This window comes from Colletotrichum paranaense (genome assembly GCF_030867605.1).
Source record: "Colletotrichum paranaense strain IMI 384185 chromosome Unknown Scaffold_8.1, whole genome shotgun sequence".
Lineage (NCBI taxonomy): Eukaryota > Fungi > Ascomycota > Sordariomycetes > Glomerellales > Glomerellaceae > Colletotrichum > Colletotrichum paranaense.
The window spans coordinates 585,316-599,453 of record NW_026848966.1 but is presented as its reverse complement, the minus strand read 5'-3'; the positions used below and the strand labels follow the sequence as shown (position 1 = coordinate 599,453).

General features: G+C 53.1%; 6 protein-coding genes across 6 annotated transcripts; 4 read left to right on the top strand and 2 right to left on the bottom strand.

Moving 5' to 3' along the window:
• CPAR01_10052 (transcriptional activator) lies at positions 1-2,082 on the top strand (the record flags this gene model as incomplete). Its single annotated transcript, XM_060494315.1, has 4 exons — positions 1-21; positions 199-297; positions 678-827; positions 988-2,082. The coding sequence occupies 4 exons, from the start codon at positions 1-3 to the stop codon at positions 2,080-2,082; spliced, it is 1,365 nt and encodes a 454-aa protein (XP_060346497.1).
• Positions 2,083-2,181: 99 nt separating this feature from the next.
• On the top strand, positions 2,182-2,532 carry CPAR01_10051 (uncharacterized protein; the record flags this gene model as incomplete). Its single annotated transcript, XM_060494314.1, has 1 exon — positions 2,182-2,532. The coding sequence occupies one exon, from the start codon at positions 2,182-2,184 to the stop codon at positions 2,530-2,532; it is 351 nt and encodes a 116-aa protein (XP_060346496.1).
• A 586-nt stretch (positions 2,533-3,118) lies between these two features.
• Positions 3,119-3,701, bottom strand: CPAR01_10050 (cyclophilin type peptidyl-prolyl cis-trans isomerase/CLD; the record flags this gene model as incomplete). The annotated part of the gene is made up of 2 exons (XM_060494313.1): positions 3,119-3,574; positions 3,669-3,701. 2 exons carry the CDS (start codon positions 3,699-3,701, stop codon positions 3,119-3,121), a joined length of 489 nt encoding a protein of 162 aa, XP_060346495.1.
• A 1,276-nt stretch (positions 3,702-4,977) lies between these two features.
• Positions 4,978-6,785, top strand: CPAR01_10049 (signal peptide peptidase; the record flags this gene model as incomplete). The annotated part of the gene is made up of 2 exons (XM_060494312.1): positions 4,978-5,930; positions 5,996-6,785. 2 exons carry the CDS (start codon positions 4,978-4,980, stop codon positions 6,783-6,785), a joined length of 1,743 nt encoding a protein of 580 aa, XP_060346494.1.
• Positions 6,786-9,009: 2,224 nt separating this feature from the next.
• On the top strand, positions 9,010-10,502 carry CPAR01_10048 (O-methyltransferase; the record flags this gene model as incomplete). The annotated part of the gene is made up of 4 exons (XM_060494311.1): positions 9,010-9,192; positions 9,255-9,565; positions 9,642-10,099; positions 10,168-10,502. The coding sequence occupies 4 exons, from the start codon at positions 9,010-9,012 to the stop codon at positions 10,500-10,502; spliced, it is 1,287 nt and encodes a 428-aa protein (XP_060346493.1).
• A 1,375-nt stretch (positions 10,503-11,877) lies between these two features.
• CPAR01_10047 (amino acid permease) lies at positions 11,878-13,946 on the bottom strand (the record flags this gene model as incomplete). Its single annotated transcript, XM_060494310.1, has 4 exons — positions 11,878-12,688; positions 12,742-13,196; positions 13,253-13,548; positions 13,670-13,946. Coding segments are annotated over 4 exons (1,839 nt in total), but the record flags the coding sequence as incomplete, so codon positions are not given.
• Positions 13,947-14,138: the final 192 nt, after the last annotated feature.

Genomic DNA, 14,138 nt, shown 5'->3' with positions numbered 1-14,138 from the left:
ATGCCTGAGCAATCTGCTAAGGTAATCCGGAAAAACCACCCAATTCGCATTCTCTCCTTCTCCAATCCCCCATCAACCACCTTACTTCATCTTACACCGGGCTTCGAGAGGATCTTACCTTGCTCACCTAACCCCGAGCAATTCTCTCCCTACCTATCATCTCACCCGGTAAACCAATTACCTTACTTGCTCCGCCAGTCAACCAACACCGACGTTGGCCGCGACCATCGGATTCTCTCGCCTCGCACCTTCAAACCCCCCCGTCCTATCCAGATTCGGCATAGGGCCTCTCGCGTGGTACGACAAAGGGAAAGTCGACCCCCTAGCTCATCGGAGACAACCTACCTACACTTTAACCGCAAATCCTTGTGTCCGTTGCTTGTTCGCCATCGCTGTTGCACCCTTACCTATTACTTCAGCAAAGCAAGGTTCCGAAACTTTTTTCCCTCTAACCCTTCCCTGGCGGCGGCGTCGGTCGGTCGTCCCTTTCCATTTGCTCAGCTTGACCTCATCTCCCCCTGCACTGCACCTGCTGCTACTACGACTTGCTCAGTGCTCACTGCTGCGGCTGCTGAACCACCCGCCCCTCGACCGGCCGTGTGGCACCTTATTTTAGTTACCCGTCAACCCGACTCAGATTCCACAAACCACATTTCTTCCTGCACACGACCACAAAGCTATCCGCCCTCCGAGGCTGCGATCACGACGGCATCTTACTCCCTTCAGCCTCTGTGCGCCGTTCCGTCGGCCTCGCCGAGATGGCTTCCAATACAGGAAAGGCTGGAGTGATTGTCGCTCCCGACGACGCTGGCAATATGGACAAGCTTGTAAGTCTTCTTCCATCCCCTGCCCTCCCCTTCCTTCCCCGGTCTCACTCAAATCATCGCGGCCATTTGATTCTACGAATCGCTGCAGCTGGGCTGGGCGACTGTTCGCCATGGCTGATGACTTGAAATGATGCTGACATGGTCTGTTATTGGGCAACAGGCACACGCTGTCCTCGACGATCTCATGTACAACATTGTACATGATCTGCTACTCAAAGTCCACCGCGACGAGAAAATGGCGAGAGCGTCTACCGCTGCCATTCGTGTCGAGAAGCTGGCTTCCGATGCATCAGAGAGCTCTACCCCCGACTCGAAGCCAGACGTGCGAATAGAGACCGACGCTGCGATATACGAAGACGGCAAGGTTCTGCTCAAGGGCAACCCCCTCAAGACCACATCCGAGATCCTGTGCCCCAGATGCCACCTGCCTCGCCTGCTCTATCCGACCGATGGCAAAGGCGCGCGAAAGCCCGATCCAAGCGTCATCTACTGCAAGAAGCACCCCTACATTGACAAGCCCGGCTACGACATTTACGGGCAGACCTGGGTTCAGCCTGGTCCCGGCCGTGGTAAGAAGAAGAAGGATATGAAGCCCGATCCGAATATCGAGTCAGCCGGTCCTGGAGAAGCGCGACCAGCCAACGTGCTTTCATTTCCCTCCGCCACCTGCAGCAAGTGCAAACGATGCATTCTTGTCACTCGTCTCAACAACCACATGGGCTCTTGCATAGGAAATAGCGGACGCAATGCCAGTCGCGCTGCGGCGGCAAAGATCTCAAATGGCAGCAATGGCGCTAGCCAGCACGACGGAACACCCCCATCAAGCCAAAAGGCAACACCGGCGCCTGCATCGCGGGCCTCGAGCCCTAAGAAGCGCGACAGCGAGGAGGTGGCGGCACCTGAAGACGAGGACGAATCGGGAGACAGCCATAAGAAGAAGAAGTTGAAGTCGACACCCTTGATGACAAAAAAGGTCATACTCAAAACAAAAGGTCCTAAGAAGGAAAAGGTGAAGACGAACTCACTTTTGAGTCGTGAGGCAAAGGCAGACGACGGCGACAACTCTACCGTTGAAGTTGCGCCAAAGAAGGAAAAGAAGGAGGCCAAGGGCATTAGTCCGGCCAAGAAACTGAAGCTCGGTGCCGCCAAGCCGCCCTTGTCCTCGCCGTTATCCAAGAATGGCCGGAACGGAAAAGAGAAGGACGAAGACGCAGAATCAGAATCGTCTGGCACATTGTCGTCGCCGCCACACTAGAAGCCTGGCAGCGCAACGAGCAGCACAAAGACCAGCTCAAAAACCAGCGTCAAAAGGACGGCCGGCTGTGGTCTTAGGAGACCAAGCGAGTTGTTGGCTATGAAGCGCACATCGGCGCCTTCGTCAGTCAAACGCTCACCTCCACAGTCGAAGCCGCAGCCGCAGCCAACTCGACAGCGACTGGCGAATGTCTCTAGCACACCTTCCGCTCAAAGCAACTCTTCTGGTCGTTCTGCCGCAAAATCGAACTCGCCAGGATCTTCTCAAGACACGGTTCGATCCACGGGACGGCTTTCGCAGTCCAAGACCACTGGAAGTCGAACGCCTCCAACTGAAGGCAAAAAGCCCGCCAGAAGTCATTCTACCGTTCAGGCCCAGCCGCCAGCCCGAGGTAAAAAGAGAGCCTCGGATGAGCATGAGAAACAGGCCAACAAACGGCGTCGCTCTTAATATCGCTCCTTTGTATCCATCACCACATTTTTTCTCCTTCAGTGTCCCGGGCCGGCGTCAAATATCAGCCGGGATGGGGCATACGTTAGTTCTTTGGCCCGCATTCTACAACAAAAGAATAAGGTCGTGGGACTGGCCGCAGAGCCAGGTTCCTGGTCGTTTTCTTGTTTTCTTTCTGTACTCATCAAAAAATCTGAAGCCCTGGTCGACGAGAAGATCGACATTCGATACACGATACTCAACAATGCATGGTCAGGGAGTCAGTCGGGGAAGGTCTTCTAGGGATGAGGAGGTTTCCTCCCTCCATACTCGTGTGCATCGCCTGGCGAGGCGGATGGCGGCGTTTAGAGATTGCGGCTACATTTTATAGGCATTGTGACAAATGATATTGATTCCCCCCGTTGAGTTTGAAGTTTGTGATTTATCATACTCCGTTTGATTTATGACCACGTGAAAGATGTAGACGACATGAATTGGATATAACTTTTTCCCAAGGTACGGTCTGCTCGACCAAACGCCAAACTCCGTGTAGATGCTGACAATACGGCCCCTCTAGGCAGGCAGACCTTTACCACCACCTCGTTGACTATTCGTCGCCGCCCTCTTCAACGACAGAAGCCTTGATAATCTTGACCTCCTCAAGCGGCCGATCCTCGGGCCCCGTCTTGACGAGCCCCATCCTCTTGACGACGCTCAACCCGCTCTTGACCCGTCCAAAGATCGTATGTTTCCCATCGAGCCAAGGGGTCGGGGCAAGGGTGATAAAGAACTGGGAGCCGTTCGTGTCGGGCCCCGCGTTTGCCATGGAGAGGACCCCCGCGCCGGTGTGTTTTAAGCCTGCGTGGATCTCGTCTGCGAACTTTTCGCCGTAGATTGAGGTGCCGCCGCGGCCTGTGCCCGTCGGGTCGCCGGCTTGGATCATGAAGTTTGGGATGATGCGATGGATTACGGTGCTGTTGTAGTAGCCTCTCTTTGCGAGAGTTGCGAAGTTTGTGCAGGTTTTGGGGGCGTGGGCGGTGTAGAGCTCTAGGATTATTGTGCCCTGTTGGAGGAGAAGTGGTTAGCTTGGGGGTTTGGGAGGTTGTCGCATTGGATTGATGTCTACATCATGGGGTGTAGAGGATGTTTGGACGTACCATTGAGGTCTCGAGGGAGACGTTGGTAGTCATTTTGAGGGATTGACAGCTGTGCTTGCTGCGCGAATTGTCGTGGACTGTGGTGCTGCTGGCGGTGGTGGAGGGGTTCACGGATAATTATTTTGGGCGAGGCTGGCGATGCGATGCGATTGAGGTTTTGCGATCCGCGCCCGATTGCGGATTGCGCTTTTCCATGGCGGCTGGCCAGGGGGGAGCTTCAGCCACTTCTGGGGTGAAGGTGCGCCACTGGAAGCTGGAGGTCTCTAAGGCAGTTGGGGGGAGGTAGGTACTCAAGCCGAAAAAAAAGTGAGCAGTCTGTGGCATTATGTAGGACCACCAAATCCGAACTCGCAACCTTTGCAGGACCCAATTACGCGTTATTACTTCCTACACTAGGTCATGTACACTTCAGACGCTGCTCATATCTGTAATTCAATGATATTTGTCTTATAGATCTAAGGGGTTGAGTGTTTTGTGGTGTATTCGTAGATGTTTATTCAATGTTGCATATTTGCGCTGGTACTTTCAGGTGTCAATGGTTCACAGCACTGAGGTGGGGGTCATGGCAGCTGAAGCCTCTCTTCCCCACATGCCTTGCCTGGAGCTGAGCATAGCTTAGGTACCTACCTCACTTCTCACTTGTCAACTACCGTACCAATCTGGACCAGCGCAGGGCGAACCTCCTGCAGCAATGCTCGCGCCGCACGGATATCGATACCGCCTTTCAAGAGTTTGGACACGGGCAAGGTGCGACTTGTCTCTTGAAGAAGATAAACCAAACGGCGAATCTATTTTTTCTTAGGACGTCCGGAGTCTCTTTCCGTCTCAACCAAAGACACTTACCACTTGCCTGCCTATCCCGTCACTCGAAGCAAAATCTGGCCAGGGCGGGGACCGATTTACAGAATTGACTTCTCACTTTTTTCTATTAGGCAGGGCAGGAAACACCGTGTCGTCTTTCATCCGACCCATCTCCAAAAACAGGTGGCTTCAACTTCTGCATTCACTAATTGGTAAGGATCAGAATACTCTTGGCGAGGTTAGTATTTCTTCTAACGTTTATCCAGCATTGAAACGCCAGTGGTCCTTTCCGAGGGCATAAATCAATTACGGGCATCTGGCTTCTCTGTTTGCCACTCTCAACGACCATCGTCTCATTCGTTCACATTCTGCTTCCGTCTCTTCCATCCTATCACGAGCTTCACTTGCCTTGGACGATTGTACTCGTCTTCTCGGCCCTTGGACCGATTGTTTCATCCTAGCACCCGGGAACGACAGCGAGCCTGACACCAACGGCGACAGCGACGACATGGCTTCACCGGTCCCCAGCCCCATCAATCCGCCGTTTGATGAGCTTGCCCAGAACCTCACCGGCAACCTCACTGGCAACTCGACAGCTGGAAACGCCACCGCTGCCGCTGTGGAATGGGGTTTCACCCAGTATGCTAGCTTCTTGACGATGGAGGCCAAGCTCATCTTCAGCGCCCTAGCCATCATTTACATTGGCGCCCACGGCTCACTCCGCCGCCCACCTTCTGCCGCTCCTCAGAAGCGCAATGATGGAAAAGAACGCAAGGAGGACGAGCCTATAACAGAGGGTCTCATGCCTACCGACGCCATTCTCTTCCCGATCCTGGCCGGCACCATGCTCATCGGCCTCTACTACCTCATCCAATGGCTCCAGGATCCCGCCATCCTCAACAAGATTCTCCGAGTTTACATGTCCGTCATGGGTGTCGCCAGTTTGACGACTCTGATCGCACACTCACTGCGGGTTGCCACCGGATTCGTCTTCCCCAACTACTTCCGCCACGATGGCTCACTCTACAACATCAACGATGACGATGAGGCTTTCATCAAGGTCACAGGCGACGGGGTTGACCAGAACAACGCACAGGTTCTCCAGAAGAGCAACCCGCTGCCTTTTGGTTTGCGCAGCATTGTGCGCCTCAACAGCATCAAGACCAACCGGGTTCTATGGGACTTGCGCCACGTCTTGACGGATGAGTGGACGGTGAAGGCGAAGTTGCACGGCCTCCTTCGCGAGAAGTTCCATATGACTATCCTCCACGTCGTTGGTCTCAACCTGGCTATCGCCACCGTCGTGGCCTACTTCATGTCTGGCTCGCCATTCCTGTCCAACTTCATGGGCTACGGATTCTGCTACGGCTCATTCCTCATGATGTCCCCGACGACGTTTGCGACGGGAAGTTTGGTGCTGATCGGACTCTTCTTCTACGACGTAATCATGGTCTTCTACACGTAAGTTGTATCTCAGTCACAGTTGCCAGTGATATTTGAACCCACATCGTCTAACATTCCACCAGCCCCTACATGATCACCGTCGCCACCAAGCTCGATGTGCCCATCAAGCTCCAGTTTCAGTCCGCCGCTAGGTCCAGCATTCTCGGACTCGGAGACATTGTCGTCCCGGGCATTGTCATGTGTCTCGCCCTCCGCTTCGACATGTGGCTTCACTACCAGCGCCAGGTCAAGTATATCCCGACCGATCTCAAGTCCGACCAGCACGACGCGACCTCCGGCGACGTGGTCACCGTGAGCCAAACCCAGCACATTGCGCAAAAGGCCCCGTACCTCGACATCACCAACTGTTGGGGCGACTGGTTCTGGTCCGCCCCTTCGTGGCTGGATCTCTTCAAGGCTGCAACGCAGACAGCGCCGCCGACCGTGCGCGGATCGACTTTCAGCAAGACTTACTTTTACGCCTCCCTGGTCGGCTACGCTATCGGCATGGTGACTACACTAGTCATGTTGGTTGTCTTCAAGCACGGCCAGCCTGCGCTGCTGTACCTCGTCCCTGGCGTTCTCAGCTCCCTCTGGTTGACTGGTCTCGTCCGTGGCGAGCTCAAGGAGATGTGGATGTACACCGAGGACGGGAGCCTCGACACCCGCGACGTTGTCGTCGAGCTTGATGGTGACGGCAATGTCGTGAAGGAGCTTAAGAACGACGAGGACGAGAAGAAAAAGAAGAAGGACGAGGAAGAGAAGACTGCGGAGGAGAAGAAGGCTATTGAGAAGCGGGATGCCGAGAAGACTGAGTATAGCATAGTCTCCTTCTCCGTCACTGCTCCGCTTAGAAAGCCGAAGAAGCAGTGATCTGAGATGGGGGTGGCAGGATACGGCGCTTGACGAAGGGAAGGAAAGATGGGTGCATCTGGATTGTGCATTAAGCGGCGTCGAGGTATAGATTCCATCATCACCATCCCGATAGCGGACATTGATAGCTTAATACATCAATACTGCCTGAGCAAAATGGAATGTATGTCTCCCACGGAATACCCACAATGAAATATGTCTGCCTCCTTCCACAGGATCTGTCGTGAATGTCAGGAAGTGACCCAATGATATCCATGTGACTGTAAGGCAGGTGCAGGCTCAGCCGCTCCTTCCCAAATCTTCCCAAATCTTCCCATACCTTCCGCGAGATCCCTTTATACCCCCCCTCAAATCCACTCCCGTCACCAGCACAGCAGGCGTCCCCTCGGGGGTCAGGTCAAAACTGGCTGAGTGGTGGAGTGGTTGAAGTCCACGAGCAGCCTAATCGGTGAAGGCTTAGAGGTCCCGTGTTCGAGTCGACAAAAAAGTCCCAGCATGTGCGCCAGAGATGTAGCCCCCGTTCGCCACCGGGGGGGTGAACTCTATTGTCTTTTGAGTCTCTATTCATCATGGATTTACCAACGCTCAATCTTCTCGGAATGGCCGTTGCTCATATCTTTTCCAGAATTACGGTTGTTCTCGATAAAGGACACGGTGCCTTCTGCCGCTTCCCTGGGCAATGGCGACCGATTTTATGCAGGCTCATATCTCCTCCCAGAACGGTGGCAGCGAACTTCCAGACAGATAGAAAAGCAACACGACCCGTGATGAGGAAGATTGCCCTGAACGATCCCCATGATCCATTCACGGGACGTAGGCGATGATGAGATGAATGGGACGACGGCATATCTAGACTACCAAACGAAGTTCCTAGAAAGATCGTTTTACATAGTCTGGGTGATATATTTCACGGCGTCGATCTGGGCCCGCAAGGAGTCCCACAGCGGCTTCTGATATACACCATTCCTATGCGGTCGGTAACCGTCACTTTATCACTCGGGAACTTAGACCCGTTAGCTACGCATATCTTTCTTCATTCTAAAGTTCAACTTGCGGAGCGGACGACTTAAGACTCAGCTAGATGAACTCCAGACGCGTTCGCTATCGGCGCGGGGAACCATACCCCCAGTCTATAAGTTTGTCGAAGGCAGGAGACTCTCAGCTAACCATTGAACTGAATAACTTGTAGAAGTAAAAAGAAGAAGAGGAGAAGTTTTCATATTGATTGCAGGCTCTCGGCTTATGGGAAGGGATCACTGTAATGTCAATTCATCTCAAACTACCATTACTATCTTGCGCATAAAACAGGAAGATCCATAGGACTGAAGTCATCATTAAATTGTTCCTCAATCAAGAGAGAAGTCTTGTTGCATATCAGGAGTATATGTGGCGATCTGATGTTGTGTGTAACCCAAAACGGCCATGCAACATCTCGTCTCTTTCTACACATCCTACCATGAGGGTACGAATCCACGCAGAGTGGGAACGAAGCTCAAGGTACTTCTTATGGGGCCGCTCTTCTGCCTATGTTAGTTGCGTCACCCGGCAGCTCCAATGGTCACAACTTGCTTTCAAATTTGTTGATATGTTTGCCCGAGTCTCAGCCTCTCTCTCGTCCCATATATCGGGCCTTGTCAATGTCATATGCTACTAGTCGGAGATCCTGAGCGCTGGCGTCAATCACAGTAGTTTATGTACGAAGACCACACCACCTTTTTCTTCTCCAGATCCAATCCAGAGTCTGTCACCATTCAATATAACATTCCAGCGAATCGAATACGACGAAATAACGTCTCCTCATATATTAAGTTTGAAACAAGCTCAAGCTCCGGGGATGTTTGACTTTCTTGAGCAATGTTGGTGTTAAACTCCGATCCCGCTCCAATTACCCCCGCTCGTCATTCAGGCTTACGAGGAGTATATGGATATTTGTGATACTATCGCAGATCATGGCACATGATTCTTACAAATCAAGTCTCTGTGTTCGGCGGGGACTTAGGACTTGGTGCAACGTCTTTACTTCTTCTTCTAATAAAAAGCTTGCTGCCCTTGGCAGTTTCATTCTCTTCTTTGGAGCATTAAATCCATGATTGGAGCTTCACCAGAAGTCTCTAAGCTTTATACTTCCTGCTTCAAGTCGACGTCTTAGCTATCTCGAGGAAAAGGCCAAAGCGACCAATTTGAAAATTGACGCGAAAACAGGGTAGTTTAACAAACAGTCAGCATGTCATCGACAATGAACGAGAATGATGCTGTCGGAGACTTCATACGCTCAGCGGAAGCCCTTTCTACATCGGTCGAAGACCTCAGCGAGGATGACAGATCGCGAGTTCTTCTAAAGCTTTATGAGCTCACGATGAATGTCGAATCTCCTTGGGAGACGTTTGTGAGACTCTTCTTGAGCGAAGTAAGTGTCACTGATTTCACGGAGACGGCTCAGAATAGCTTGTTAACTTAACAATATACCAGCCGGCTGTCCTAGCATCAGTCAAGATACTGCAGGATCTCAACATCTTTAAGAAATGGAAGGTTGATGGAAGCAGAGCCATGACTTGCACTCAGCTAACAGGCCTCGCGGAGAGGTCCTGCGATGCCGCTTTACTTTGTGACTCATCCCGTCTCGGGTACCTTGTGGCAGTATCTCATATTCTCCCAGATCGACTCCTCCGCCTACAGGTCTCGAATAACATCGTAGAGATGACTTCAGACAAGACCTACAAGCCCACGAGATTCTGTGACCAGCTTGCGGACTCGAACCTTAGCACCACCGCTAAATTCTAGTAAGACAAACATTCTCATCCCCTCCTGTCCCTCCAGCAGCTCTCTCCGTCACAAGCAGTTCTAACTTCCAGCAAGCTACGACCACACAGTCCCAATGTTCACCCACATGCCCATCTTCTTCCGCGAAACATCCTACAGAAGCCCCCGCAGCGCCCGCAAAACAGTCTTTGACTCAGTCCACGGCTGGCAAGGCGGCCTCTTCGCCTATCTCAAAGCCCACCCCGAACAAAGCGAGGCCTTCAACACACTCCAGCGGACGACGACGCTCAACAGGGCCAGGTGGACGTCCATCTTCCCCAGCCACACCCTCTTGGACAGCGTCTCCGGCGACGACGACCCGGGCTCGCCGCTGCTGGTGGATATCGGTGGCAGCATGGGACAGGATCTGCAGGCCTTTTATGAACTGCATCCGGAGACAGCGTCGAGGTTGTATTTGGAAGATTTGCCATCTGTTCTGGCGGACGAGAAGACGAATGTATTGAAGGGGATCAATAAGGTGGCGTATGATTTCTACACACCTCAGCCGATTAAGCGTACGTTTAAAGTCCTCTCTGCCAGAGTATTTCAACTTTCCAAGCAAAGACTGACAAACAACGTGAAGATGCCCGCGCATACTACATGCACCACATCCTCCACGACTGGCCCGACAAACAAGCCTGCAGAATCCTCGAGATGCAAAAAGCCGCCCTGAAGCCCGGTTACAGCAGGATCCTGATCCACGACCAAATCATGGACGACGACGTGCGGGCCGTCCACCCGCATGCCGCCGTCTTCGACATCAGCATGATGGCGTTTGGCGCCGCCGGGGAGCGCACGGAGAAGGAGTGGAGGGCGCTGATCGAGTCGGTTGGGCTGAGGGTTGTTAAGATTTGGAGGGTGCCGGGTGCGGTGCAGGGGGTTATTGAGGTTGGGTTGCGGGAGGGATCGAGGCTTTGAGGGTGACCTGTGTGTTGCAATTTAGTTATTTTGCGAGGTGATTGGCTACGTTGGATTACAAGGTGTCTTTGAAGACCGCTGTGATCAGGATGGACAGCATGATTGACATCGCAAAGTACAATTCCTTGAAGCTGCCCCGGGTTTTGCATTGAGGAGGGCAAGTAGGCGATTCGGGGGAATTGATGATTAACCTCCAACAACTCTACCGCCGAGCCAGTTTGACCTGGCCGGCCGAGTTGATGCCTCTAAACGATGAAGAATGCCCGCGCCAGCCTTGAAGGCAGACCGTTGAGCCCAGCCTTGACGTCTAGCTCGGCACCGGAGATCCAACAGGTTACGGCCCCACTACCGGTGCGGAAAAGGTATCCACTCCCCGACCGATCGGAACACGGGAGACCCGTAAAAATAAGCCGTTGAGAAAAGCATGTAATGGATCGAACAAAATTCATATGAATTCCAAATTCCAATAGTCTCATAACCCAAGCAATAGGGGAATGATGAAGCATGTTTTCAGGCATTATGAAAGATTCATACTCCATTGGACAAGAGGTCAGGCATGCCTGTCTGTTGTCGCCTGTAGAGAGCATCCTCGTCCGCACATCTTCTACCCGCATCTGTCTACTACCAAATTCTACACAGAATCCATAACTGAAGAATATCACACCAGAGATGGGAATGATGCGTCTACAGAACAGAGTCAGTTTTCATCCCCTCACGCCCGCAATCAACCACTCAACCTCCCTGTATCGAACCTTATCCGGAACTTCGGCACGCGACAAATCCAAGCCACCCGTCGATAGCGTCGTCTACCTCGGGCCGTTGTGGAGCCCCCATGCTCCGGGGGGTTGAGGCCGGCATCAGCCAGCCCACGCTAAACCACTTCCACAAACCTTTTTGCAACGACCGATCGAGTGATGATAATCTGATCCTGTTTCCGTGCAATGAACGGAATGCAGATCATATTATTTGCTGACCGGAGCCTCCACCTCTGGGTGTTTTGGTCTGGATGTAGTAAACGCGGGGTAAAATGGCACCATCGCTGATTTCATGACGAGGACCTAACCCAGAATCTAGGTCCTCCCGCCAGGCGCGCATGAGTACACTCACACATGATGCTTAACGCTACACTCTCAATCATGATAGGCGCGCACATGACACTAGAATAGATGCGGTTCAATAAACCCCTGTATTGAAGCCCATGATAGGGACATCATTGCTGATTACAAGTTCAGAAAATAGATAGGTATCATGATAGTGAGACATGCCTAGGGCCAAAACTGCTCTTCGGCCAACATCTCCTATTTACATCCTCCCCAGATGCTTCCTCCCCTTTAGTGCTAGACAATCTAGCAAGTATAAAAGACAGCGAAGTCTTTTAGAAGATAGTGCTTGCCCACCGTCTCCACGTGGGCCAGGCGGCAACCTTCGCGCGGTAGGCGTTGACTTCATCCCAGTCAACCTCACGGCGACCAGTGTCGAGGTCGATTTCGGAAAGCTTCAAGAAGCCCTTGCGCTTCCACAAGTAACCGCAAGCCCAGAAGAAGAGAACGACGGGCAGGGCAAGGTAAGCCTTGAAGAAGTCCTCAGCGGTGGCGAAGCCGCCACCAGGGGGGCAGATAGCGACGAAAAGCTGGGCGATCAGAGAGATAGCAATCAGGAACAGGCCGAGCCAAGAGCCAGCAACACCACCGATGGCCTGGAAGGGAAGCTCGTCGAGGGTGTGGCCCTGGGCCTTCCATGCAGAGCGGAAACGAATGTGGGCAGCGCAGATGGATCCCCAGGTGAAAAGGGCGGCAAGGCCAGAAAGCGACAAGAGCCAGTCGAAAACAACACCTCCGGAAGACGCCATGCGGACGTAAGCCAGGCCACCGAAAGCGAGGTTGAGGGCGACGGAAGGCAGGGGACGGCCTGATCGGTCAATGTAGGTGAAGATCTTGGGGGCGTATCCCTGCTGGGCAAGGGCGGTCAAGGTACGGGAACCACCGTAGACGCAAGAAACACCAATAGAGACTACGGAGACAAGAATGACAACGTTCATGAAGCTGTCGTATCCGTAGAGGTGGGCATCAAGAGGGGCCAGGACGAAAGGGGAGACACCATCGGCGTAGGGGTTGGCGGAGTTCAGGAGACGCTCATCGGTAGAGCTGACGAGAAGGCCGACAAAGGTAAGACCCAAGACGTAGAAACTTGAGAGTATGATTAGCCAGAGCTCTAGACGTTTGACTCGAGAAGGACTTACAGGGTAATACGCCAGAACACCTGCTTGATGGCACCAGGAAGGGACTTGGCGGGGTTGGCGGACTCAGCAGCAGCGAGGCCGACAAGCTCGGTACCGGAGAAGGCAAAAGCGGCGGTAACGAAGACAGAGCAGAAGCCACGGAAGCCGTTCTGGAACGCACCGGGGTCGCTCCAGAGACGGTCTCCCCAGTATTCATCGTACTTTCCACCCTCAGGGCCACCGCCGCAGATGAGAACAAGGGCGACGACCATGAAGATGACGGTGGCAAAGAGCTTGAAGGCAGAGGAGACGAACTCTTCCTCGGCGAAGCCCAAGGTTCCGAAAACGTTGACGAAGATGATAAAGAGCCAGAAGACGGTGATCCATACTGCGACACTTATATCTTTGTTCCAATATTGTATCGTAAACGAGCAGACTGTCAGTTCGAGTGGTAGAACGATAACCCATTGGAAGACCTGCCACATGTTAGAGCCTCGCGATGCGATGCGCGGTATGATGAAAAATGACTTACATAATTCCAGCCCATAGCGAAACCCCAGGAAGGATCAAGGAAGCGGATAGAGTAGGTGTAGAAACCACCAGAGACAGGGTACAGTACAGCGAGTTCACCGAGAGCGTAGACGACGTTGAAGATCATGACACCAGCGATCAAGAAGCAGATGAGGACAGAGCCCGGGCCACCCTTGGTGAGGGCGCTACCGGAACCGACGAAGAAACCAGCACCGATGGAGCCACCGATGGCAATCATTTGCAAGTGACGAGGCTTCATGGAGCGATCGAGCTCAGTGTCGCCAGTTCCCCAGTCACCTAAGAATGCTTTGTTAGAAATCGATCTCTGAAGAGATATACAGGCGAGGCGAGGCGATGCTGGGCCGCTGGAGACAGGCCGCAAAATTGTCCAAGCGGAGTTGGAGGGGGATGCACTCACGGCGCTGGAAACTCTTGAGGTTCAAGCCATTGCGGGTCATGAAGTCATCCTCGCGAAAGTTCTCGGGAACATGGCCATCACCGGCGGTGTGGCGAGCGCCCTTTTCGGAGTCGTACGTGGGGGGGACCACGCCGACTTGGGCATCCTCCTTGGACATGATGAAGAGTAAGCTCGATAGCTCTGGACAGAAGCTAGAGGCCGGTTTTTGAAGAAGAAGTGATGCGCGTTGGCGCTTGTCGTGACCTTTGCCCTTGTCGACGACGGAAGAGGAACAAAGCTGGTGTTACTCTGTAAAGAACTACAAGAGTATGAGGGGTGGAAGGGACAACAAGAAGGGACGAGATAGAGAGGGAGGCGGCGCGGGATGCCGTTTAATAAAGGTTCGAGACAGCACCCGGGATGAGAGACGGGGACGGGGACGGGGGAGCTAAGGCAGAGGGGGAGGAACAAGCCAGTCGCGACGACGACG